At 35.7% G+C, this 17,720-nt stretch overlaps 1 protein-coding gene across 3 annotated transcripts in view; it reads right to left on the reverse strand.

The window, feature by feature from the left end:
* Positions 1 to 17,720, reverse strand: part of Rock1 (Rho associated coiled-coil containing protein kinase 1) — a 121,465-nt gene that overhangs the window by 45,027 nt on the left and 58,718 nt on the right. For 2 of the 3 annotated variants that reach the window (XM_021150215.2, XM_029472235.1), the window contains exons 10-13: positions 14,700 to 14,859; positions 11,963 to 12,023; positions 8,832 to 8,920; positions 4,531 to 4,579 (exon numbers count right to left, since the gene is read on the reverse strand). In XM_021150215.2, coding sequence (XP_021005874.2) covers positions 4,531 to 4,579; positions 8,832 to 8,920; positions 11,963 to 12,023; positions 14,700 to 14,859 — 359 coding nt within the window. The remainder of the gene's footprint in view (positions 1 to 4,530; positions 4,580 to 8,831; positions 8,921 to 11,962; positions 12,024 to 14,699; positions 14,860 to 17,720) is intronic. The other variant, XM_029472234.1, reaches the window with a different exon arrangement.

Genomic DNA, 17,720 nt, shown 5'->3' on the forward strand with positions numbered 1-17,720 from the left:
GGGCATCTCTTTCTTTAGGTTAGGGAAGTTTTCTTCTATAATTTTGCTGAAACTGGGAATCTTCACTCTCTTCTATACCTATTATCCTTAGGTTTCATCTTCTCATCGTCTCCTGGATTTCCTGGATGTTTTGGGTTAGGAGCTTTTTGCCTTTTGCATTTTCTTTGACTGTTGTGCCAATATTTTCTATGGTATCTTTTGCCCCTGAGATTCTCACTTCTATCTCTTGTAGTCTGTTGGTAATGCTTGCATCTATGACTCCTGATCTCTTTCCTAGGGATTCTCACTCCAGGGTTGTCTCCCTTTGTGATTTCTTTATTGTTTGTATTTCCATTTTTAGATCTTGGATGGTTTTGTTCATTTCCTGCACCTGCTAGACTGTGTTCTTCTGTAATTCTTTATGGGATTTTTGTGTTTCCTCTTTAAGGACTTCCAGCTGTTTATGAGTGTTCTCCCGTACCTCTTTAAGGGAGTTATTTATGTCCTTTTTTAAAGTCCTCTATCACCATCATGAGAAGTGATTTAAGATCCAGATCTTGCTTTTCTGGTGTAATGGGGTATCCAGGACTTGCTATGGAGGGAGAATTGGGTTCTGATGATGCCAAGTAACCTTGGTTCCTATTGCGTATGTTCTTTCACTTGCCTTCCGCCATCTGATTATCTTTAGTGCTACCTGCCCTTGATATATGTGACTGGAGCCTGCCCTTTCTGTGATTCTGGTTGTGTCAGAACTCCTCAGAGTTCAGCTGTCTCTGTGACCCTGTGATTCTGGGATCCTGTGATCCTGAGATCCTGGGTGTGTCAGAGCTCCTGGGAGTCAAGCTGTCTCAGCGACGCTGAGATCCTGGTGTGACCAAGCTCCTGGGATCCTGGGATCCTGTGGTCCTGGGTGTGTTTGAGCTCCTGAGAGGGGAGCTTCTTCTGGGTCTTGTGGGACTGGATGCAGAGTTCGCACACAAGGTCTGCTCAGGTCACACTGGCCCTGACAGGAAGGAACCTGTGCCACTGGTCCGGCGGAGTTCCTGGGTGCCGAGTCCCACTGGTTCCAGGTAATTCCGGTGCTGGGCCAGATGTTGTGTCCTCCTCACCTCTGATGGTATAATCCTCCAGGTCATACACTCTAATGACAGCTTTGCAGTAACAGATAAAACATGTCTTACAAAGTAAGACACTTGTACTTGAATTATACAGATCTACCCTCTGTGTCTGAACCACTAACACCAGTATTACCACATTTTTGTTGCTTAGTTTTTGTATTTAAAATGTGACATTAGGAAATTCCCCTTTACTGTGTGATTTTTCTACATTTTCCCATCTATAAGTAAATGGTATCTTATCAGAAAGATTTGTAGAGGGGATATAGATCTCCATAGTAGTTCATCTTCTCTAAGATTTTGTCATTTTAAACTTTAAAATTCAGTGTGCATGTGTTGTCTGAGTACAACTCTTGGGAATCCATTTCCTCCTTCCACTTCTAGGAGGTAGGGGTGGTACTTGGGTTATCAGGCCTACATACAAGGGCTTCTTCCTACTGAGTCACCTCTTTTAACTCTTAAGCTAACTTGAAACTGGGAACTACGGCATTCATTATAAACATGAGTCACCAACTCAAAGCTCTTAAAAGCTTTATACTTTTATATTTGTTTAAATCTATTATTAAGTTAATAATCACAAGGTATGACACGTCAAGGTTCAGATCTTGGCCCACAATTGCTCCAGTACTATTTGCTGAAGAATTACCTTTCCTCCACCAAAATGCTTTTGCAACTTTGTCACAGGTTAACCATAACTGTGTGGGTTTCTTTCTCTTTTTAAAAAAAAGATGTATTTATGATGTATACAGCATTATGCCTGCATGTATGTATACAGGCCAGAAGAGAGCACAAGATCTCATTATAGATGGTTATGAGCCACCAGGTGGTTGCTGGGAATTGAACTCAGGACCTCTGAAAGAACAGCTAATACTCTTAACCTCAGGGTCATCTCTCCAGTCCCATGTAGGCTTTATTTTTGTTCTTCATTCTATTTTCCTAATCTACAATCTTAAGTCAATATCATGACTTGATCACCATGGTTAGAATTTTTCTAAACACACCATTGTCTCTCTTGCATAAAACACATAGACAGGTTTACCTCTTCTTCTCTGATCCATTTTTGGTTATATGTCCTCACTACAAGTTCTAGTAGTAGCTGAATGATGATGAGATGAGATGAGATGAGATGAGAGAGGATGTGCTTTCTGTTAGTAACAGACCTCAGGGGAAGAAGTACTTACTCTTTTACAATAAAATATGAAGTAAAATATAGGTTTTATATATGTTATTTATCAACTTTGGTTTTCTGGAAACTTTTCTGTGAATGGATACCTCATTTTGTCTAATGCCCTTTCTGTATCAACTCATAAGATCATTTGGTTTTTTTTTTCCTTTAGACTTAATATAATGAATTAAGTGACTGATTTTAAAATACTAAATGAATCCTGCATCTCTGAAATAAACTACAGTTAGATAAGTTATCTGAGATCCATGTTAGTACTTTGCTAAAGATTTTGTAGTTGTGAGTGATCATGTTCTCTAGTTTTCTCTATAGTTCATGTAAGGTTATTATTCTAACAAAATGAATTAGGAAATGTTCTTATTTTGACGTGTTGTAAATTATTTGCGGAATATGGTCATTGAGATTCACGTCTTTGTGCAGGTGAGAAAGAGTTCTAAAGTTATAGATTCACTTTCCTTAGAGTTATATATAGCTAATGAAATGATCCACACTGAGTTGAGGCATGTTGGATTTTTTAAGCAATTCATTTAGTTCACTTAAATGACATGTTTAGAGTTGTCTTCTTCTAATATGAACAGGTATGCTATATAATCTTTCCTTTAGTCACTGTGTTAAATGCATCTCACAAATTTTGATTTTGTATTTTTCTTCATTTTTCTTACATTTGATTATATATTTTTAATGATGAAAAACTTTACTTTTTTTGAAACATAAAAGCTTGAAAATATAATCACCATTCTAATGAATTTTTATCCCTTTGACAGTACCTCTTTTTCTCATTTGACTTTCACATGCTCAGTTTTCCTTCTATCTACCTGTTACTCATTGTGACCTGATTATATTTTGGTCAGGATACACTATCATTCTGATTCCTTTAAGTATACTTCATGGCACAGGACAAGACCTATCTTGGTCTTAGTATGTGGTCCTTAAGCACTTGAAAAAAATGTGCATTCTGCCACGGTTGAACACATGTCAATGATGTAGTTGTGTCCTATAAAGTCTGTTCTTGTTATTTTGAGGCCATGAAATGAGGGGCCCATGTTATTCCTACTATTTATTTCATGTTCTAAGACAGGGTTTGACATGTTCCAAGCCAGCCCTAAACTTGCTATCTACTTGAAGATGATCTTGAAATTTTGTTCTTCCAGCCTCCATTTCCCAGGCATGAGGATTATAAGTATGTGTCAACATCTCTGTGTATGAGGTCATGAGAACTCAGGCTACTCAAGCACTCGATTAACTCAGAAGCCTGTGTGGGTCTTAGAAATCAAGTGCCCCCAAAGCTAGTCTGCTTTCTCCATACTTTTCAGGATCTTCTCATATTTGGTTTACATTTAATGCATAGGAATTTTAGCTGTACTTAGTGATAGAAGAGCAAACAGTACTTTCACTTTGCCTCTCTTTAAGTAGGACTATATTAATTTAATAATTAAGACCTTTCTCTCGATCTTGAATTCAGAACGATGAGTAACTTAAACATATAGTGTATCTTAATTTAGGTTTGATTCCTTAAACAACCAGAATGAAATATAAAGTGCTAATAACTTAAGACTACATTCATACTGAAGCTAATAGAAAAAAGTTGTTACAATCTTTAGATGACTATATTTATATCCTAAAAACACAAGTTAAAGAGAAAAACATCACTAATAGATATAATTACCCCTGGGGAAAAAAACTGGACAACATAAAATTTATCAAAGATTAAATCTAAAAAGACAAAGGATATTTACATTAGGAGAAGACTACAGAGTCATCGCATACAATAGAAAGTTAACTGAGGCTAAAAATGTATTATGTATTTGTGCACAAACATCTATCAGGAAGTACTGTTTCTCTGCTAATTAAACCAAGCTTGTAGGAAATCACAGAAAACATAAATACTTCCCAACTCAATTCTAAGCCCTATTAATCAATCATTTGACATATTTCTTTTTCTTGCCAGGCTGCCTTTCTGACATAGCTGTAGCTTCCATTTTTGATCTCTTGCTGCATTTTTGTTTTTCAACTATCAGAAACCACAAAGTTGAAATTCATGTACTAAAGTTTCTACATGGTCTTAGAATAAAGTTATACAAAGGGAACTAAAGTACTGTAAACTTGAAGCTGGAGTCTAAGGTAAAATTTTTATCTTCATTTCCCATCATGTTTTATGATTTCAAATGAAATTTTCTCTATAAATATACCAAAGTAAAAGAAAGTGATACAAAGAAAAATTATGTGTACTTAATTAAAAAGATTAAAAAGTACCTCTTCATCCAATTCTTTCATTATCTTGTCTAGTTTTAAGTTTGAAGTTCTGTAAAAAAACAACAACAAAAAATACAGATTATAAATCCATTCATTTCCATTAACCAGTATTAATACCAACAGTCCTTTTCACTTGATTTTTTAAAAAACTGGTGTGTGTGTGCGTGAGTGAGAGATGCGGGTGGGGGGGGGTGAGATGAGGTCTTGGCTGGTCTAATGAAGACATATGCTTATGTGGAGCAATAAATATATTTTTGAAGGCACAGAAATTACATAAGATTAAAAGGTGCCAATTATACTGAAATACAGATAAAAAATTGAAAAACATGTATAGTTCAGTGTTTTCTCTGTAATATACTAATTGGCATGTTATGGTAGCAAGAATTTCAAAGCCGTGATGGATATAATTAAGATGCAGAGATAATGCACCAATAGCAATTCTGGAAAATATCTTGACTTCTATTGGCAAAACTCATAGCTACAGTCTATTCTCTATAAATTGTTGCTTGGGGAAAAGAAAAAGAAAACTCTGGGCCAGCAGAATGGTTTAGCAGTAACCGTGCCTATGCATGCACTGTGATCTCAGTTGGGACTAAGTCTAACAACTTTCACAAACACACACACCACAAAGGCATGCCTTTGCACTCAAGCACACGATGATGGTAAAAAAAAAAGTTTTAAGGTAACTTTTTCTCCTCCAAGTTTCTCAACTGCCATGTGGTGATGGCACATGCCTTGGATCCCTGCCTGGTCTACAGATTGAGTTTCAGGACATGCAAGGATATACAAAGAAATCCTGCCTTGAACCCCCACACCCGAAAAAGTATTTCTGAGCTTCCTAATACAGTATGCTATCAAGTAAAAGCCACTGAATCTATCATAAAAGGTTAAGTGAATGACGGGAAAAGTGGCATACATCAAATGAGTAAATGCACTGGGCAAAATTCTGAGATCTACCCAAACTGCATTCTCTCCACCACAGTTTCTTTTCTTTGTCTCTAAGCTAATTCTGACCTTCTAACACAGTGGTTCCCAACCTGTGGGTCATGTCCCCTTGGGGGACATATATCAATATATTTACTCTATGATTCATAATGGTAACAAATTACATTAATGATGTAGCAACAAAATAATTTTATAGTCCTATACAGCTGCCTTCAATACTAATTTCCCTTTCTTCTAGAATGTACAAGTACTTTCTTTTTTTTTTTTTTTTTTAAGATTTATTTATTTTTATTATGTGTAAGTACACTGTAGTTGTCTTCAGACACTCCAGAAGAGGGAGTCAGATCTCATTACAGATGGTTGTGAGCCACCATGTGGTTGCTGGGATTTGAACTTCAGACCTTCGGAAGAGCAGTTGGGTGCTCTTACCCACTGAGCCATCTCACCAGCCCCGTACAAGTACTTTCTATCAACAGGGAATTATCCCTGATTAATCTTTCTTTTTGTTTTTTTGGGTTTTTGTTGTTGTTGTTGTTATTTTATCTGTAGCCGGGTACACAGTCTGATTAGAGTGAGGCTCCTAAAATCAACTTTAGGAGTCTTCCTTGATGACACCCCACTTTCTATTAAGGCAGTCTCAGAACTGCCTCTCTGCACTGCACCCTCTCTGCACTGCCTATACAGCACTGGCACTGCAGGAAAGTGTCAAGCGTGCACCACCACACCTGGCCTGGCTTTTCTTCTTATTTAACAGCTAGTCAAGTTCCCTTACAAGGTCTCCACATATGTATAATTCCTGGACTTTAACTGTCTTCCACTCTTGCCAATTCAGTCTTTTCACCCAACTTTTTGGCTCTGAGTTTTTAAAACATCCGATAAAGTGGTATAGGAATCTGATGATATGATCATCATTTTCTTTCTTTCTTTCTTTCTTTCTTCTTCTTTTTTTTAGGGAGCAGGCATAGTCTTATACATGTAGCCCAGGCTAGCCTTGAATTTGTAATCTTCCTGTTCCACCTCTGCAATGCTAGGATTACAGGTGTGAGCCATCAACCATGGTGTTCTTCTAAATACATTACTATATCATTATATTCTTTCTAACTTACCATGTACCATATTAATTCATAATTACATTATCTTCCCTAATGTTTACAACCTCCACATAAATAGGGGCTATATCTTCTTTGGTTTAATACAATATTGTTGGTATGCACATTATTTGGTACAAATTAAAATCTTTTTTTTTAAAGATTTATTTATTTATGTGAGTACATTGTAGCTGTCTTCAAACACACCAGAAAAGGACATCGGATCCCAGTACAGTTGGTTTTGAGTCACCATGTGGTTGCTGGGAATGGATCTTAGAACCTCTGGAAGAGCAGTCAGTGCTCTTAACCACTGAACCATCTCCCCAGCCCCAAAAATCTTAGTTAAATGAATGCAATTAAAACTATTTGAGCCGGGCGGTGGTGGTGCATGCCTTTAATCCCAGCACTTGGGAGGCAGAGACAGGCGGATCTCTGAGTTCAAGGCCAGCCTGGTCTACAAAAAGTTGAGTTCCAGGACAGCCAGTGCTATATAGAGAAACCCTGTCTCGAAAAACAAACCAAACCAAACCAACCAAACAAACAAAACCCTATTTGAATGTCTGGGCTAAAAACTCTTACTCCTCTTGCCTCAGCTTCCTAAAGAGTTGGGATTAGGTCTGTCATTTCCATTTCGTGAGGTTACAAACTTTCCATGATCACCTGCTTTGGCCATTCTGACTTCTTCCTCAAACCCATTATCACCAACACCGACAAACTTTTAATTTTGTTTAAAATTTTTAAAGATTTGTTTTAAAGTATGTATACATGTACGCCTGTGTGCAAATTATGTAAACACTTGAGGGCAGATGTCCAGAGTCCAGGAGAAGGTGTCAGATGCCCTGGGGCTGGACTTACAGGTGGTTGTGAACCACACGGGGCTACAACAGCAGAAAGCACTCTTTTAATTGTTGAGTCATCTTTACAGCCCCTAATTTTTAAAGTAGAAACATCTCAGCATTTACATGTTTGCATCTACTCTTTTCCTCCCGTATTTCTATACTTCACTCTTAGAAATTCCTTCCAAAACCCAGCTTCAGCTATTTGTTTATTGCATGCTTTTTTTTCTTTTTAATTTTAAATTATATAAGCTAGCTATATAATATACCAGGAAATGTAGACAGGGAAAAAAAAACCCTTATTTCCTATGCCTCTAGTACTCTCAAGTTTTCCTGATACCATTTACTGAATACTAAATCTGTTACGATTATATTTCACTTACTCATTAATAGTCATAAAATGTAACTATAAAATTATTTGTAGTTAACTCATTCGAACATTATTTTGGGTTATTTTAAAATACCTTGATCATCTTCTACTTCAGCGATTTTCAACCTCTTAATGATGCAACCCTTTAATTCAGTTCCTCATGTTATAGTGACCTCCAACCATAAAATTATTTTTGCTGTTACTTAAATGCTGTTACTTTTGTTGCTGTTATAAGTTGTAATATAAATATCCAATATGCAGGATAGTCTTAAGCGACCCCTGTGAAAGGATCATTTGACCCATAAAGGGGTTGCAATCTACAGGTTGAGAACCACTCTATTTTTCAAATACATGTTATCAAAAGAATTTGATTCAACCAGGAAAACAAAACAAATTATACTCTAGAAAATCTCAGTGGAAGTATGAAAATTAGTCATTTTAGCTCAGAAAACTATCCTTTCAATTAGCTACTTAAAACACAATTAGCTACTTAAAACACAAATTGTGTCTCAAGCTGCATATGTATCAGAAGATGGCCTAGTCGGCCATCAGTGGAAAGAGAGGCCCACTGGTCGTGCAGACTTTATATGCCTCAGTACAGGGGAATGCCAGGGCCAAGAAGTGGGAGTGGGTGGGTGGGGGAGCGTGTGGGGGATTTTTGGGATAGCATTGGAAATGTAAATGAAATAAATACCTAATAAAATAAATAAATAAAACACAATGGAGGGAAACACAGTGAATGTGGTAACTAATTTTTAAAAGCCTGAAGAAAACATATCTGTAGCTCTGTAGCTAATGCCAACACAATGTTCCTTAAACTTCTTTTTACAGTGCTGTGGATCAAACTCAAGGACAAGGCCATGTGTCTACTGACTCTACTGTCAAGCTATATGACAAGCCATTAATATTATTTTCAATTCTGGCCAAGACACTTTTTATAGGTGTACATAAGTAGCAACTTTGATGTCCCCACCCTCCATATACCTCTAGATGTTGACAGAGTATACATTCTAAAATATATATCTAACTTTTAATGAGAGTCTCACTGAAGGACAGTCTTACCTGCATTTCTGCTCCATTTCATCTTTTAATTGCATTTCATTATGTAGTTGCTCTTCAAGCTTGTAGATTGTTTTCTGTAAACTTTCCTGCTTTAATTTAAAAAAAAAAAACCTTCATTCTGCTAATGTTCAGAGAAATTAAAAGTAATACCTTTTATTAACATTTTATGGCTGTTTAGAATATGATTATTTAGTTCAATCTTTTATCTTTCTGAATGTTAGTTTGTATTTTCTCAATAGAGTTGTGCATAATTTGTATGCATAAAAACATTATATATTAGCCCAGTACGTACACTTTTATGTTTTACATTATCAGTTAAAAAAATACAATAGAGCCGGGCGTGGTGGCGCATGCCTTTAATCCCTGCACTCGGGAGGCAGAGGCAGGCAGATTTCTGAGTTCGAGGCCAGCCTGGTCTACAAAGTGAGTTCCAGGACAGCCAGGGCTATACAGAGAAACCCTGTCTCGAAAAACCAAAAGAAACCAAACAAAAACAAAAACATACAATAATCCCAAGACATAGGCATAAAATATTACACTGTGGTGTTAATAAGACTGCCTATTGAATGTTCTAAAGAAAAGGAGCCACTTCTAATTTTACCAAAAATATAAATGCTTTAAGGTACATCTGACAGATGAAAAATTAGCCTAAAGGAGAAGAAAGTAGAAAGAAAGCATTTTAGCAAACATGAAAAGGAGAGAAGAAAATATGATATCTGATAATGGGGGAAAATCAAATATAGCACAAGATAAAATATCACTGAGGAATTAGCTCATGTCAAACTTTAAGAATAAGTAGGTCCATGATCCTTGTATGCACAATAAAACTTGAGCACTTAATGTCCTAATTTGTTACATAATATTGACATCCTAAAATAATTAGTATCCCAGGACTAGAAATTAGTTCATCAGTAGTGCTTCCCATACAAGCATCGATGTAAGAAGAGGGTGGTGGCACATGATTATAATCCTAGTGGTAGATGATAGGATGCCTGGGGTTTGCTGGTCAGCCAGCTTAGCTAATCAATGAGCTCCAAAATTAGGGAGAGATCCCGAATCAAAGAAAAAAGTGGAAAGCAAAAGAAAAAGCACTGAATCTGACCTCTGCATATACACATGTACACAGAAACAAATAAAAAATTTAATTTTAAAAACGACCAGAGCAGAAAGAGTACCAGCATAGTTCCTTCCCCACTTCTCACTTTCCCTTTTATCACATGTTTTCTTACATTTAAGAGGAAATATATCAGAAGAAAAAGAATGGTATCTGCTTCATAAAAATGGCTGCTGGCATTGTGGAAGTGAAATCAGAAGTTCAAGGTCACCATAGCTACCCTAAATTATCAGAGATTATTTCAAGAAACCAAACCAAGTTAAAAAAAAACAAACAAACCAGTATTGGGGAAATGGCTCAGTTCATAGACTGCTTACCTAGGATGCATGAAGCCCTAGCTTCTATCCCCCAGTACCACATAAACTGGATATAAGTGACCCATACCAGTAATGGCAACACATGGGATTGAGGGGCACAAAGATCAAGTTCATGCTCATCTTTGACCAGACACCAAGCTGGAGGCCAGTAAGAGCTACATTGCAAATGGGCTCAGTGGTTATGAGCACTTACTACTCTTAGAGAGAAAGAGAGTTCAGTTCCCAGCACCCATATCAGGCAGCTCAAAACCACCTGTAGCTCCAGTTCCGGGTGACCTGATGGTCTCTTCTATATTCCCCAGGTACTTGGACTCACATGGTGTACCAACAAACACCCAAGTATATACACATATTCATTAAAAAGTTTTAAATCTTGAAAAAATGTAAGAAACAGCAAATAAAAAACAATCGTTACTCCTCTGCTTCTTAATTAAAAAGCATATAATCAAGATAATGAGGATACAGCTCAGTAGTCGAGTTTATATCAGACACTGGCTTTGAACTCCAGTACCACAAACCACACAAACCACAAAACAAATGTAAATAAAATGCATCTTTGAAAAAGGTAGTGGTGGTGCATGCCTGTAATCCTAGCACTCAGGAGGAAGAGGCAGGTGGATCTCTGTAAGTTTGAGGCTATCTTGGTCTACACAACAAGTTCCAGGACAGCAAGGATTACGCGGAAAAACTCTATCTTGAAAATTAAAAAAAAAAAAAGTTTCTTGTATACACAAGGTATTTTAAGGATGATTATTCTTAGATGGAGAGAAATAAGTCAGGTAGGCTTGTTTTCCAGTCAAATGAAGAACAGAAAGAATCCCTAACCAGAACATATCAAGTTCTTAGTAATGTGCTTATTTATTATATATAACAAATTCCAAAGAATGAAGAAATTAAGTTATGCTAGCAATACTAGTTATTCTCTATTTCCCCAACTCCTTTTCAGTCTTAAAGATCGATCTTCTATTTTTGTCATAAAAACTACAGATTACACTGCCTGGATCTGCTGTGCTATTAGTCTCAGACAATAAGGGAAAATAATAAAAATTAAAAATAAAATAAACTACACGAAAGGTGGAGATATGAAATTACTCTCTCAATACCTCTTGTTCTACATTTTACGTTCCTCTTTTATCATGCCAAACTTTCTCCTTGCTTTCAGCAGTATAAGAGCAATGACTTTCCACCGCTGTTAGTACAAAGGTGTTACCCTCTACTGTTCTGTCTGATTGATGTTTGTAGCATATCCCTTTACTTAACTCTTTTCACTTAATGCATGTTATACTTAATGTGGTAAACATGTCCTCTGAGATACTATGCAGTCTTTAAAAGGAAGTCTATAACATATACTGCAACATGGATGAATTTAAGTAAACGAAATAAGCCTGACACATAAAGACAAATGTATCTAATTCCATTTATAGGAAGACAGTAGAAGAAATTGAGAGATAAAGTAGAGCAGGTTATTAGGGCCTGAGGACAGGGTAATGAAATGAGTAGTTATCATTTAATACAATTTCCAGCTTATATATTATTTCATTTGATACTCAGATAAGAAATACTGAAGAGTAGACAATAATTTAAGTGTCATAAATATCTAAACTAGCTGCACATTCACAGGCTTGCTTAATATCATACACACAAATACATTATCTGTCAACTTGAAAATAAAAACAAAACTGAGAATAAGAAATACCTACCAAGCTTTTATCCACATTGGAGCTGGATCTGTTCTCACTGGGATTTGCTGAAGGTAAGTATCTATCAGGTGAGGGTAAGGAATTTAAAAAGAATTTATAAAGAAAATAGCATTTTAAATATATATATAGAAACAATATGCACTGTGTGCCTGTTTTGTTCACTAGATAACTTTTTAAAAATAAAGTATGTTTAATTTTTATTTTAGAAACAATATATAAATTAGATTGTTCTTAAGTGACACTACAATTATAATTCAACATTTCTATAGGAAAATATATTAATATTTATACTGTTCAGAAAAATTAAAAACAAAAACTTGCCAAATTTTTAAAATACTTAAGTGGAAACATTAATGATACATCAACATCAAGAAACAAAGTGGTATTTATTACACAAAGCAGTGTAATAGTGCTGAGAGCCAAAGTAATCACAACCTCAGCGCTCGTTCGTCTTCGAGTTCGCTTTTAACTCAAAGTTTAGCTTTGGTTTTTTTTTTAATTCTTCACTCTTAATATCATGACAAAGAGAAGGATCCCATTCTCAACATTAACAACACACATTAGGTTTGACTTCTATATTTTAGATTTGCTATAAAATAGCACAAAAAACCAAATGCTTAAGACCAAAAGATCCTGCCAGGGGCTCTGAACAGAGCAAGAATTTTGCAGATTTAATATGATATATAACTTGCATTCAACAAAGCTAGTAGTAAAAGGGTCTCTGAGTGTAGAAGGGGACTACGAGGACACCGTCTATCCATATCTTCTCCACCTTTGTCTTCTGTGTTCAAGCGGTCTTTGTATTGCATATAGTGTTGCTTTTACATAAAATGTGGACAATTACTTTTAAAAGGCACTACATTTCTGCATACATGGTCTATGTAGACATATACCCAGGCCTACATGTATACGCATAAAGTAATAAAAAGAAATATTTATATTAAACAATAAGACTATGATATTTAAGAATACAATACATTCTATTTTTAAGAAATATAAACATTACTTAGGATCATGAAGCATGAATATAAAGGAAATTCAGAAAATACAATGAAGTGCATGATAATGTAGTACAAACTGTCTAAAGATTAACTTTGTATAGAGAAACAAAGTAACTGCTGTACTCCATACAGAGAATTCAAAAATACTGGGGATTGTTTGTCAACATATTGTTTTCATAAAAACATAAAAGCACCATTATATCCTAGATAATTTAACATAAAATTAGACTTTAGAAAAACCTATCTAGAAGATCTCCTGTTTATATATGCCAACATAAAGTAGATACAGTATTATGTAAGGTGTCAGGAGGAAGGGATTAAACAGTAAACTTTTTCATGGGCAAAGCTCAAGTGAGCTATCCAGTAGTGATGTTGCTCCAGTGCCCAGTGTAGTGCTAAGTCAATCTTGGGAAAATGAATTTAGGAGGCAAGACTACACTGCCTTCTTGATTTCTACTGTAGACCGAAATCCATCATTAAGAAAGTTCTGATTTAAATGATAAGACTTGTTAACATGTAATTATTCAAGTGTAATAATCACTCCAAGTAAGTCAAATATTTAAAACCATGCCATAAAAAAAATTGATGTTTAAAACAAGAAAAGTTTAAAACAATGAAGAATAGCAGGTGTGCAGATTTAAACCAGAAGTACTTTGTTGCATAGTACTAGTCTAGCACTTTGTTTCTGTTAAGTAGAACTTACATTATAAGTTCATCCATTTCCTCATTGGACATGTACTATTCTGTACCACAGTATGACCATCCATGTGACAAAGAACAAATTATCAAATATATCTGTTGAATGGATGAATGCCCAACACAATAAAATATGCTAAAGGTTAAGCTTATTATGTACATGTAAAGATAGAAGCTAACAATAGATGTTATGAGTTAGGAACAGCAAATACTGAGTGCTTACTTCATGAAAAGCACAATTATGTTTTACTATGTTTTTATTCACATAGCCCTTAAGACAACTCAGAGTTCAGGTAAGTTGTCTCTATCTAAGGGAATGGAAACATAAAAGGCTACAGTTATTTGTCAAACATAACACTATAGGTACGATTGTATGTTATAGTTCATAGAAATGCTCATTAAATATTCTGGGCTTTTTTGAGGGGGAAGGAGAAACTAATTTTCAAAACCTAAAAATTATGGGCTTTCAGAAGTATTAATACAGTGATAAAATGCTAGGTAAATGTATTATGTTATTCTAAAATTTTTGAGCAGTTAACTCTTTAAAAATAGTAATTGAAATGTCAGTATTAACATAATTATTTCATCTGTTATTTTCACTTGAAGATATGCCACATAATTCAACGTAAATTTTCCTGAAAAACTATACTCTTAACATGAATGAGACTAAGAAAAAAACCCTCAAATACCAAATTCTAAAAATGACAATTTGTGGGGTCTGGAGAGATGACTCAGCAGTTAGGAACACTGACTGTTCTTACAGAGGTCCTGAGTTCAATTCCAGCACCCACCTGGTGCTCACAACCATCTATCTGTAAAGGGATCAGAAGCCTTCTTCTGGTGTGTCTGAAGACAGCTATAATGTACTTATATATAAAATAATTATTTTTAAAAATTGGCATACTAAAAAGCTCTAACAATCCCACTTTAGATACTGTCAATCCCACTTTAAAACAATATTTAGTTATCTTTAAGAAAATATGGTGACTATAAAAGAATTATCACTTACTTACCCCCAAATTACTGCTTGGAGTACTTACCTACGATTGCTGTAATATGTAAATCCTACAAAAGGTAGCTGATTGCCAACAAAAGCTTTTGGAATAGGAAATGTCTCTTCATCTCCTTTATCTTCTTCTAAGTCATCGAAATTACTAGTATCAATGTCACTACTTAAGTCAGGCACAACGGGTGCTACAGCTAAAAACAAAAAGAAAGTAGTTGTTCTTTTCAAACTTATAACAAACAAAGTGGCACAAAGCTATAGCAGCCCAGCAGTGCAGCATACACCTATAATACTAGCTACTCAAGAGGCTGCTCAGGAGTGCTGAGCCCAGGAGTTCAGGGCTAGCTAAACAACTGGGCAACAAGACAGACTTCATCTAAAGCAAGCAAACAGAATCCACACTAACTACTGATGATTTCTTGCTTCTAAATAGCTTGTAAATCACAACATAAAATGCATCAAATTCTACAATACTAAGATTTACTAGATTTCAAAATTAAATGAAAATTATATCTTTGCAGTTACTTATGTATCAAACTTAAGGTTCATGCTACAAGTAAAATTAAGATTTGCTACAAAACACAACATAGCTTAAAATACTCAAAAGCATTTGGGAATGCATATGTTAATTTTCAGAACATACAGCTTAACAAAGTGTGCTTGTAAAAAAAGGTCCATTTTAAGTACTGGATTACTATTTTAAGTTGTTAATTTGCTACAGAGAAAACTGAAAAATCAAAATTATTTCTTTGTTGTCCTACAAATAAAGAGAAGGAAGGCAATCACACATGATGGGAGTGGTTAAAGGATTTCTATCTAATAAGGGAAAATACCACGTGAAAGTAATATTTCTAATATTTTCTGGAGCTTGAAAATTATATAAAAGAGCACATCTAAGTATAAAGCTAGGCAGTGGTGGTGTATGTCTTTAATCTCAGCACTAGAAAGGCAGAGGCAACAAAGCTAAGTCCTAGGCCAGCCTGGTGTACTGAGTGAGCTCCAGAACAGCCAGGGCTACATAGAGAAACCTTGTTTCAAAGAAAACCAAACATCCATCTGGACCAACCAAAGTATATAGCCTTTACTGGATCACTGCCTTAGATACAATTACTTCACTTTCTTTAGAGAAAAAGATGTCTATGAGCAAAACCAACAGAACTTGTTTCACTGATTTACTTATATAAACATGCCATTTTTCTTTTTAATCACTGAGACCCAGGCAGAAAAATATCAAGTACAATCTTAGGTACACAAAACTATTTGGCCAACTTTAGAACAAAGCAACAGAGCTAGGCCATCAAAGCTGTAGCATTAACCAACAGTAGCAACAGAAGGGAAAGGGGGTTTTCTACTTTCATGGTCAAAAGAACTGCCTGATTTGTAAAATGAGAAGTACATAAAAGATCACTGCTCCTTGACAAGTAAATTATGGTCTCAGCAAAATCAATCTTTCTTACCTTCCTTCCCTCCTTTGGGAATTCCTCTCACTGTTTTATTCGTTTTTTGAGGCAACCTTGGCTGGTCTCAAACTCACTGAGACCTGCTTACCTTTGCCTCCTGAGTGCTTAGGGTTAAAGCTGTGTGTCACCATGCCTGGTAAACGTACTTCTTAAAGCAGTATCTTTCCATCTCAATTTTTTGTCCACTGAAATAACATTTGACAAAATCTGTATACACTTGCAGCTATCATTGATAGGGTAAGAAATGCTACTGATATCTGTTAAATAGCTTATAATGCTAAGGACAATAGTCCCTGTTACCCCAAAACAGATTTATCCAGTCAATTTACTGAAGTTTCAAAGCCTGTTTTTAGTAAAAACTATCACATAATATTTTAAAGAAGCCAACCAGTATGGTATTTTCTCTTGCCATTATCAATGGACTACATTTTCTTATGAGGTGTTGTTTTAATTTTTAGAAAATATTTTATCATGCTTCACTTTTGTGTGCATACATCTCCATGGCATGGCATATTATGGAGGTCAGAGGACAACTTGTAGGTACTTATGTGGATACTGGGAAAAATTCTGGTGGCCTTTGGTGACAAGCACCTTTATCTAATGAGCCATCTTACCTGCCCATCAGAGTAGTTTAAAACCTTTAAAGGTTTTTCTTTTTTTTTCTTTCTTTTCTCCTTCCTTCCTTCCTTCCTTCCTTCCTTCCTTCCTTTATAAACTGCTGAGATCTAAGTGGAAGACATCCTTTTAGAGTTCTGAAATCTCTGCTTCTGAGTTGCCATGTTTAAGACTGTGCATAAAGTCATCTAATCACGTGAGAGCTAGTTAGTGAGGTTAGGACTACTTTACTGACTTATTATCAACAGTGTAATCAGATACAGGCTTTGTAAATAAATAACCAATAATGAAATGGGCATCAAGAAAACAAAGAGGGAATCCTAAAAACACCTTTTTCTATTGAAGTAAACACTGTGTTGGCAAAAACTGTCAGAGGCAACTTTCTTGAGACTAATCTAATAATACCTTAAGATAAACAGGGGCTGTTTAATAAACAGTGACTTAGAGGACCTAGAGAGATGGATCAGAGTCAAGAGCATTTGCTGCTCTTGCAGAAGACCCAAGTTCTACTTCCAGCACTTCATCAAGTGCCTCACAACCACCTCCAATTTCAGTTACAGGGGTTCAGATGCCCTCTTCTGGATTTAGTGATACACACACACACACACACACACACACACACACACACACACGTTTAAAAACTTTTAGAAAAAAAAAAAAGAACAATGGAAACAAAGGGAAAAGAAAGAGAGAGAGAGAGAGAGAGAGAGAGAGAGAGAGAGAGAGAGAGAGAGAGAGAAAGAGAGAAAGAAAGAAACCAAACAAGGAACTCATAATGTTGGTACCTAGGAAATTTCTGTCATTGGCTAACAGAACAGAGATTATAGTAATCACACAAAGCAAGGGAAATGGACTTTATAAAACCAGTTTGGATGATCAATGCTCATCACAGTCCGTAACCTTTAGAGGAGTAATGTGATCTTTAGAGGAGTAATGTGATCTTTAGAGGAGTAATGTGATCTTTAGAGGAGTAATGTGAT

This window comes from Mus caroli, chromosome 18 (genome assembly GCF_900094665.2).
Source record: "Mus caroli chromosome 18, CAROLI_EIJ_v1.1, whole genome shotgun sequence".
Taxonomy (NCBI): Eukaryota; Metazoa; Chordata; class Mammalia; order Rodentia; family Muridae; genus Mus; species Mus caroli.